At 56.2% G+C, this 10,000-nt stretch overlaps 1 protein-coding gene across 3 annotated transcripts in view; it reads left to right on the top strand.

The window, feature by feature from the left end:
- The window catches only part of tead1a (TEA domain family member 1a), an 83,454-nt gene that overhangs the window by 26,432 nt on the left and 47,022 nt on the right, over positions 1-10,000 (top strand). For all 3 annotated transcript variants that reach the window (XM_035395867.1, XM_035395868.1, XM_035395866.1), the window contains exon 3: positions 3,083-3,380. In XM_035395867.1, coding sequence (XP_035251758.1) covers positions 3,179-3,380 — 202 coding nt within the window. In that variant the 5' untranslated portion in view covers positions 3,083-3,178. The remainder of the gene's footprint in view (positions 1-3,082; positions 3,381-10,000) is intronic.

Genomic DNA, 10,000 nt, shown 5'->3' with positions numbered 1-10,000 from the left:
ATTATTATTATTATTATCATTAGTGTTATTCATTTATGGATATGTAATTTACATTACATTACAGGCATTAAGCAGATGCTTTTATCCAGAGTGACTTGCGCTACTTTTCTTTTTTTTTTTTACATAGTATTTACACAGCTGGATATATACTGAAGCAATGCAGGTTAAGTACCTTTCTCAAGGGTACAACGCCAGTGTCCTTACCTGGGAATCGAACCTGTGACCTTTAGGTTTACGAGACCTCCTCCTTACCCGTTATACCGCACTGCCGCCCGCAATTAGAGGTACGTGAGTGAACGGGGAGGAGTGCGCTGGCGTGGCCGAGGTCGCTGGTGCGGTGGCGTACCCGGGGGCGGCACTAGGAGAGGTGTCCCCGGTGACGCGCCCGTCTTTGGAAGCTAACCGGGCGCTAACCGTTTCCCCGACGGAGATGAATCCCCCGCAGGACGGCCCGGCGGTGCGTGCCAGCCTCTGCTCTTTGTGCCGGGGACAGCCAGGACCCACAAGGGCCTGATTAATACACAACTACAGGCACAGGCACAACAATGGGGCCCTTTCTTCCCTCTGCCCCCCCCCTCTCTGCAAACCCTTGCCCCCACCCCCCCCCCCCAGACCCCCTCTCTGGAGAACCCCGCTGCCCTCCCCAGACCCCCACTGCAATTCTTACCGCTCATCCGTTGGAAAGTGATGGGTTTTTTTTTGTGGGGGGGGGGGGGGAGAGTATTCGGGGGAAATATGATAGGTAAGAGACCCCCCCCCCCCCCCTCCAAACACAGCTGTAAAAGCCTGTTGTTGTCAGACACATGGTTTATGTTTAGCCATTGTATGGGGGGGGGGGTGGGGGCGGCATTAATAATTCATCACTCTGCTCCCGGTCTTGTGCATTGGGGTTGCGGGTGGTGTTTTTTTGTGGGGGGGGGGGGGGCGTTTCGAACCGTCCACGTAAACACGGGCCAGCGGAAAACGCTCTCCTCCGCGGTGAACCGGCCTGCCCTCTCCTGTGTGCCCCCCTCACTCCCCAACCCCAGGCTACAAAACCCCCCCAGAAGAGGAACAGGTGCTAGGTGCTGCTGCCCTTACAAACCCTAACCCTAGAAAATGTCCCAAAATTATGACATTTTGAAACGACGCATCTCAAATTAAACAAGTTTCTCTGCTTAGGCTTCCACAACGCTCATTTCCAAAACCCCCACCCCACCCCAAACCTCAGATACTTCCAGTTGCAGAAGAAAGAACTAAAACAGACACACACACACGCACACACACACGCACACACACACACACACAGAGCAGAATGAGACCAGTCTACCACATTATGAGCCTTGCCTCACTGGAAGTGATTACCACTGTACTTCATTATTCGTTGGGAAGCGGGTTGGGGGGGGGGGGGTGGGTTTGAGGTTGTATGCATGTGTGTGGGGGGGCTTGGCCTGGAGGGGGGGGGGGTTGGGGGGTTGAGGTTGGAGGAGGTGAGGGGGGGGGTGGAAAAAAGAAAAAAAAGACCCATTTAGTGGTTGGAATAGATTTCCCCCCCCCTTTCCCCAGCGTGTGAGTGGGATCTGCACCGTCAGCATTCAGCACACAAAAACAGAATTCAGTGCGAGTTCCCTTCCCTCAGCTCTCTGGGAGGGGTTTTCTTTTTCTTCCAGTTTTCCTCTCCCCTCCTCCCTCTTTCCCTCCCACCCCCCCCCCCCCCCCCCCCTCGTGAACCGACGTTCTGGAGGGAACATATGCTGATGGCCTCACTTTACAGGGGCTGCATGAATTCAGCTGACCCAGAGAGGAAGAGTTTTTTGTCGGGAGGGGAAAGGGAGCTGGGGGGGGGGGTTTGGAGGGTAGCGGTGGAAGTGGGAATATCCACAAGGCTCTGGGAGAGAAGTTATCCTTGTTTGATTGGTGCAGATCAAATTTATTTTCTCTCACACAGTACTTCTGACGCAAGCCAAAGTTCGATTCGCTGCGTGTCCACGACCTCCTCCACCTCTAAATGAGTTCCGATCTGTAATTTGTACAGCCTGGTTTTTTTGGCCCGTAAGTTTGTACTGGGGGGGGGGGGGGGCTGGTGCGGGGGCGGGGGTGGTGGGGTGTCTGGATGTGTTTAGAGACCCAAGGTCCTTTTTTGGCTCCCTTCAAAAAAAATTTTTTTTTTTTTTTTTTCCAACCCGGATCATCATCTGGGGTTTTTGGGGATGAGTTTTTAATGGGGATATGATTTGGGGGGTGGATTGTTTTACACCGTGAGCGTGCGAGGGAAAATACGGAAGGCGCGCCTTAGGGGAAGGCCTCGCGCGTATCCGGGGGGGGGGGAACTGATTCTCCCCCCCCCTGAGCCGAGAGACGGGCGGGGGGGGTTGGAGGGGGCATTTTGATCGATGGGGGATTTTAAAGCCGTGCGGATATCGCTCCGGATATATTTTTTTTAGAGGACGGCTCTCTTGCTCTTCATAAACTGGCGATCGTCCGACGAGAATTCGGGTCCAGATTTAAGAGGCCGTCTGACGGGCCCCCGAAAGGGCGAGTGGGCGTAAAAAGGCTTTTTACAGAGGCCCCTACGCCGCTCCTGCGGGAGACAGCAGCTGGTCTCTTTTTTACGGCGCGTCCGTTCGCTTCTTCTTCCCCTGTCGTTCGCGGTTTCCGACCGTTTCCTGCGCTTGGCGGTCGTGTGAAAAACGGGGCGCCCGGGGTACGCGGACGGATTCGGGAGTCGTTGGCCGACGGAAGCGATTCGCGTTTTTCGAATTGAAGGGTTTGAAACGGGCGTCCGCGGAGGAGAAGAGACGCCGTCGCGACTGCTTCTCGAGTCGCCAGAGTTTGGATTTTGAATGCTTTTCGTGTCGTTGGTCAAAAAGTGCGGGGGAAGAAACAATAGGGGGTTTCAGCAACTGCAGTAACCCGTCAGAGAAACTTTTTAAAATGTTTTTTTTGTTTCCTCCTTCGCCCTCTCCTCCCGTTGTCCCCTCCGTTGCTGTCGCCCGGGGCATTACGCCCGCTGGGGCCGTATCCAAGGCGTTCCCGCGGCGATTGACGCGGCGCTCCCGTCTTTGACCGTGGCGTTTTTTTCTCTCTCTCTCTCTCTCTCCAGGCCTGTCTCACCCTAGCGGGCTCCGGGCCGCGGCTGGGAAGGGAAGAGGGGGGGGGTGGGGGGAGCGGAGCGTAGGAACCCGAAAGCCATCCAGCCATGGACCCCAGCAGCTGGAGCGGCAGCGAGAGCCCCGCCGAGGACCTGGAGCGGCTGAGCGACTCGGCCGACAAGCCCATGGACAACGACGCCGAGGGCGTGTGGAGCCCCGACATCGAGCAGAGCTTCCAGGAGGCCCTCGCCATCTACCCGCCCTGCGGCCGCCGCAAGATCATCCTGTCCGACGAGGGCAAGATGTACGGTGAGTACCCCGGGGGGGCGTGGCCGGGGGGGTGTGGGAGGGGCGGGGCGTGGTTGGGAAGGGCTGGTGGGGGCATGGCCGGGAGTTGTGGTTGGGAAGGGCCGAGGGGGCGTGGCCGGGAGTTGTGGTTGGGAAGGGCCGAGGGGGCGTGGCCGGGAGGGGTGGGGGGGCGGGGCATGGTTGGGAAGGGCTGAGGGGGCGTGGCCGGGAGGGGTGTGTGGTGGGGCGTGGTTGGGAAGGGCCGGGGGGGCGTGGCCGGGAGTTGTGGTTGGGAAGGGCCGAGGGGGCGTGGCCGGGAGTTGTGGTTGGGAAGGGCCGAGGGGGCGTGGCCGGGAGTTGTGGTTGGGAAGGGCCGAGGGGGCGTGGCCGGGAGGGGTGGGAGGGGCGGGGCGTGGTTGGGAAGGGCTGAGGGGGCGTGGCCGGGAGGGGTGTGTGGTGGGGCGTGGTTGGGAAGGGCCGGGGGGGCGTGGCCGGGAGTTGTGGTTGGGAAGGGCCGAGGGGGCGTGGCCGGGAGTTGTGGTTGGGAAGGGCCGAGGGGGCGTGGCCGGGAGGGGTGGGGGGGGCGGGGAGTGGTTGGGAAGGGCCTGGGGGCGTGGCCGGGAGGGGTGGGAGGGGCAGGGCGTGGTTGGGAAGGGCTGGGGGGCGGGGCGTGGTTTGGAAGGGCCGGGGGGGGCGTGGCCAGGAGGGGTGGGGGGGCGGGGCTGGGAGTACTTTACTATGACCTTGTGAAACTCTCATTCCTTCACACAACAGACACTACCAGTGTTTTCATGATTATTATCATTAATATTCATTGTCATTCGTGATTCATTATTCATCATCATTATTATTTCTGTTATCATTAGTATTCATCACTATTCTGCTATAGAGATGCATGTCATAAAGCGAAAATATTGTCATTAACATAGTGTTTTTATTTGTAAGACACTACAGTATTTTTTTTGTATAATGTTATGTAAAATGTAAGAATATAAATAATGATGATATGATAATTATGTATATATAAATACATTTAGTGTAATATAGGCCTAATACATGTATAATATTTTCAGTACCGTGCATTGTGAGGTGCAAGTATGCAGTGCTTCTCCGTCCCTTGAGAGCGAGGGAAGAGGGGAAAGGGATGGGGGGGGGGGAAAAGAAAAAACACAGGTTTGCGGACGTGACGCGAGCGAAATTGACGATCTGGGATTCATGAGCGAGGCGCGGGGGTCTGCGCGTCCCCCGGCGACGGCCAGCCCGCGCATTAACGCCCCCGGAGAAGTCCGGGTCTATAAGTAAAGCAGCGTGAACTATTAGCCGGGAACAGATGGTGCCGCGGCTGCCACCAGCTGTGTCCCCTCCCTCCCCCCCTCCCTCCCCACCCCCCCCTCCCCTCCCCTCCCCTCCTCTCCTCTCCTCTCCTCGTCCCTGGCCGGGTGATGTAATGGAAAAGGGGGAATATTTTCTTTCTGCGGCGCTGGAGTCTGTCGCGGGCTGCCGGGTGTCGAGTGAAAGCCGAGAGAGGGCCCCCCCCCCCCCCCCCCCCCCCCCCCCCCCCCCCACGGGCCGTTGGTTCGCAGCTGTCATGTGACCCCTCCGGCCAAATGGAATGCAGGAGCCCGGGAGTGGTCGCCAGGCCCTCTCGGCCGCCGCCGCCGCGATGGAGGGCCGGCCTCGGCCTCGCCCGGGCCCGTCGCCCAGCGCCAGGGGTGGGCCAGCGCGCTCGCTCCGGGTCGGAGCCCCGCCCGGAGGTTTTTAATTGGTCGGCTCGGAAAACGCGCGGCGGCTCGACCCGCGCCAGCCAGATGAGGCGGGAGGCGGTCACGTGACCAGAAGACGGCCGCGTTCCGTTCGAAAGGGTCGAAGGCAGAAAATCGGGGGGAGGGGGAAGTGGGAAAGGGGGTTTAGCGTTGACGAATAGCGAGCCGTGCCTTAGACGCTGCGAAACAAGAGAGCTCGGTTTGGAGTGCTGTTCTGTGAAGGACTTGAATTGTTCAGGAAAAAGAAAAACCTACTTTTGTCCAATAGATACAAAACTATAGTCGGTGAAGTTCTTTTCTCAAGGTTAATAAAAACGTCAAAGTCATAATAGTTTTGAGAGCCTTCGTTGGTTGCAACTTCATTTGAGCCATGAATGTTCAATTTTCAATTTCAATTTTCAATTTTCTTGAGTGCTTCGGGCTTCACTTTTTTGGCCTTAAAATTTGATTGGATAGCGATAGTCTTTTACGGGCGAATCGGGGTTGAGAACTTTCCCCCCCTCCCCAAAGCCCCGCCCGCGACCCCCGGGGTCGAGCTCAAAAATAACTCTGACTTTTTAAGCCGCCCCCGTGTTTGAAACCCAACCGCTGCACTGGCGCTTCGGTCCCCGTTTAGCTGGACCTCCCGCTACGTCAACAGCGATGCGTTACTGTTGTAGTCTCAGTCGGAACTGACGCAAATGCAAACGCGTGGGAAATCTCAAACGAGAACCCAGTGCTTCTGACAAACCCGTGGTTAATTCTCTAAACGCCGAAAAACACACCTCTCTGTACGCCCTTCCGCTTCTGGTCAATTTGTTTATTCGGCTTTTCGGGTCGCTAATGAATTGCTATTATCTATACGTACATTTTTAAAAATAGAAAAAAAACGTTTTACTTTATCGTCTAAGCTTAGCGTTAATTTGAACAGGCAGGAATTGACGGGAGGTAGTTCTGTCTATGAAATGTACATGGAGGAACTCGCTTGGAGTTTGAAGCAAACGTTATAAATTTTATTGTGCGTCGTGTAGATACATGTATATGTTACATTACATTACATTACCGGCATTTAGCAGACGCTCTTATCCAGAGCGACTTACACAACTTTTTTTACAACTTTTTTTATCCATTTATACAGCTGGATATATACTGAAGCAATTTCGGTTAATTACCTTGCTCAAGGGTACAACGGCAGTGTCCTACCCGGGAATCGAACCTGCGACCTTTCGGTTACAAGTCTAGTTCCTTACCCACTGTGCTACGCTCCGTCCTGATGTATTTTTGGAAAATATCGAAAACATCTGCTGGTTTGCATTTAAACGTTGCTTATGCGGCAGGGCATGCGGCCGAGTGCAGGCCGTGTGGATGTTTGCCGTGGGAGGAGCTTCTGCAGCGGTGTTTACAAACACAGCGACCGCGTTCCACGTCGGGCTGAGCGTTTCTCCTTCGCCGTCCGCGCTGTCGGAATTTTGCGAGGCCCGGGGCGCGGCGCGGCGCGGCGCGGCGCGGGATTTGGCGGGCCGCTCCCGGCAGACACGCGGGGGGGGGTGTCCGATCGCGTGTTTACTCCGGACCCGCCGCGGGAGGCGCGTGACGTTTCGGAGCCCCCCCCCCCTCCCAAAACCGAAGCGCCGGTCCCTCTCCCGCCGAAAGGAACCCGGCGGTGAATTCGAGCGGTTAGGGTGGGGGGGGGGGGGGGCAGGGGGCCGAGCGTCTACAGGTGTCGACCGATGCGACGTGCGAATCCGCCACCCCTCCAAACCCCCCCCCCCCCCCCCCCCCCGCAGCAGTGCACTACGTTTAATGACTTCTAAGGTTGCCAGAGTGTGTGTGTGTGTGTGTGTGTGTGTGTGTGTTTGCAAATGCCCTCCTCTGAATCAGAGGCACGGCTCAGACCAGCTGTTGCTCTGGCAACTTTGCTCATTCATGGGGGGGGGGGTGCTGAGGAGGAAGTGGTGGTGAGGAGGGGGGGGGGGCCGGTTGGCTTTGTGCTGTAACCTAGTTTTAAAAAAAATATATATTTATATAAAAATACAAAACGCAAACAAAGAATACGAGCGTTGATGGCTGTGTGGTTGTAGGCAGTTTGTTGTGCTTTGGAAATGAGGCGGTCCCGTACGGATATTTGGGAGATATTCAAAAAGGGCCAGATAAAGGATTGTAAAGCGGCCAGGTGGCAGGGAGCACAGTCCTGCAGATCTCTTTCACTCCCGGAAAAAAAAACTTCCCCAGGAGCAGAGTGGGCGGGATCCTGCACTTATGCGGGGGGAGGGGCTTCCTCTCCCAGCGGCCGGCTGCCGCCGCTGGGTCCTAGTGCCAGGCCCTGTTACACGATCAGCCGCGAGCCTACGCGTTCAAAATTAGCCGTGCGCGCGAAACGCTTTGAGGACCCGAGCGTGGCCCTTGGATTCATCGAGTCCGCGTGTGAGCATTCAACTCAAATCCTTTCTGCCTCGGTCTCGGCGTCTAAACAAAAACAGTCACAAAACAAAACAAAACAAAACAAAAAAAGCTTTTAATCTTCCTTGGCGGCCAATGGCGGTTTTTGTTCTTCGGTCTTGTTTTTGAGCAAGCTGACCGTTCTGTTTACTCGTCTCTTCAGGGGGTTCTTTTCCGTCGGGAAACAAGTTTGTTTTTTTCATCATTTTTTTGTCTTCCCGAAATCCTGAGTTAAATATCTCCATAAGTTGAAAGAAGAGGGCTTTTTGTAACACGCGATAAAAACCCGGCCGTGTGCGTTCTGCCCGTTTAGAATCCGCTTCGCTTTGCGAAGAACTCTTTAAATCGTGATCCATGTTTACCGCGGCTGTGTTTACTCTTTATGTCCAGTTGTGCTGATTTTTACCGTTTGTTATTAGTGATTTATTGAGGGTCAGAGTGTGGATTTAAATCCATCTCTCAAACCTGTTCATGTTTTCGAAATGATTGTTTGCGAGCCGCGCTTCAGAATCAAGTGCGTCGCAGTCTTCACCTCATTTGACCTTCGCTTCCTTTTCAAGGTCATGTGGGAAAATACAGGCCTTGCGCCTCTGTTTCTGTTTGGAAAAGAGACGACGGTCCATCCTCACGTTTAATAGGTTATTTGTGCCGTTTTACCTGAGGCCATTTTGTATACCCAAGTTATTTAAATAGTATGAAAAGCGTGAGCATGAAAAACCTGCTCTTTTTTTTAATGAAAGACAGTACAGATTTATACAATAACTGCTCACATTTCCAAATGTGTTTAAGAAATGTAATATTCATAGACAGGTTTGACAACACTTTTATAACTTTCGAATAGTCGCCTGCCTAAATTTGTAAGTTGTGCTTTGAGGCGGTGCCTTCACTTGAAAAGGCCGTTTTTGGGCAGGGTGAGGGAGAGCCTGACCTTAAAGCACATCAAACGGACTCCTCCAGCAGAACGAGTGTGCTTTCTCCTGCACTGCCTCCGGAGGTTGTTTTGGGAACTGCGGGAAGAAGGCTAAAAAAAAAAAATAAGAAGCGGCGGCTTCGATCCGTGCCGGCGTTTAGGCGAACCTGTCCCGGACGGCGACGGAAACGGACGCTCAGCCCGTCGGCGAGGGCTCCGGCGGGTGACGGAAACGGACGTTCAGCGTCGCCGCGGCCGAGCCGGCCTGCTTTATTTACTCTCGCGCCGCGGCCCCGTCGTTAGCCCTAATGAGACGCCCCCTTGGCGGTTCCGGATGCCAGCGGAGGAGAGCCGAGGAGAGGCGGCGGCGGCGCTGGAGTGGTCCTCCGCGCTGATGAAGTGCCCTGATTGCCTGGGACGCCGTGCTCCGGGGGGGCCCCTCGGGTGGAGCAGGGCGGGGCCAGGCAGCGGCGGCGGCGGCGGCTTCGCGTCCCCCCCCCGACGGCCGCCGTTCTCAAAGGCATCCGCCGGGCAGCAAGGCCGAGACGCAGGTATTTTGGCGACAGGAGCCCCCGGGGGGGTTGGGTGGGGGGGTGGGGGGAGTGGTGGGGGGCTGGGGGGGTTGGTGGGGTAGGGGGGGGGCTCTTCCTGCCACGGCGCATAGCTCCTAACAAGAGATGCCGGCCGGCGAGCCCTTAAGCCCTTTGTTCCCCCCGGCTGAATGCAGTTAATTAGCAACTGTCTCTATAGCAACTGCCTCTCTGTTCAAAACAATGTCCCAGTTTTTTTTTTTTTTTTTTTTTTTCTCTCTCCAGCTTAGCTTATCGCACTGTTTACCTGAAGGGTGCTTGGAGTCTCATTGGCTCTGGCTCGGCGCCTGACCTTCGGAGGTTAACGGCGAGGGCGGGCGAGAAGGCGGGCCCCGGCCCTCGACGCTTTTCGGCGAACGGGAGGAACGGGAGGAATCGGGAGGAAGTGGCGGCGCCCCGGCAGAACAGAACAGCTCAGGACTGATTATTTACATAATTCGCCGGCCTTGCGAGCGTTCCTTTATCTGGGCTCTCCGTAATTAGATTCCCCGCTGGAATATGCATGAGCGGGGGCCCCGGACGGGCTCTTTGTGCGCCGCCGCCGCCGCGCCGCGCCGCGGGGTGAGATACGGCAGAGCGAGCCGAACCGCGGTCTGGGGGGGCCGCCCCCGGGGCCTGACCGAGCGCCGCCTCGCCACGGGCCGCCGGCTCGCCTCCGCCGCCTCGGCCCTTTCGTTTCTGCGGAATCTTCCGGAAAGGTAGTCTGGGGCGTGTGCGCGTGCGTGCATGTGTGTGTGTGTGCCTGTGTGCTTGTGTATGTGTGTGTGTGTGTGTGTGTGTGTGTGTGTCTGTGTGCTTGTGTGTGTGTGTGTGCCTGTGTGTTTGTGCCTGTGTGTGTGTGTGCGTGTGTGTGTGTGTGTGTGTGTGTGTGCCTGTGTGTTTGTGCCTTTGTGTGTGTGTGTGCGTGTGTGTGTGTGTGGATGGTGGAGGGAGGTGTAATGTGTTGGGTCACTTGGGCCT

The sequence above is a fragment of the Anguilla anguilla genome, chromosome 16 (assembly GCF_013347855.1).
Source record: "Anguilla anguilla isolate fAngAng1 chromosome 16, fAngAng1.pri, whole genome shotgun sequence".
Classification (NCBI taxonomy): Eukaryota; Metazoa; Chordata; class Actinopteri; order Anguilliformes; family Anguillidae; genus Anguilla; species Anguilla anguilla.
The sequence above is the reverse complement of the archived record's forward strand: the minus strand, read 5'-3'. Positions and strand labels throughout refer to the sequence as shown.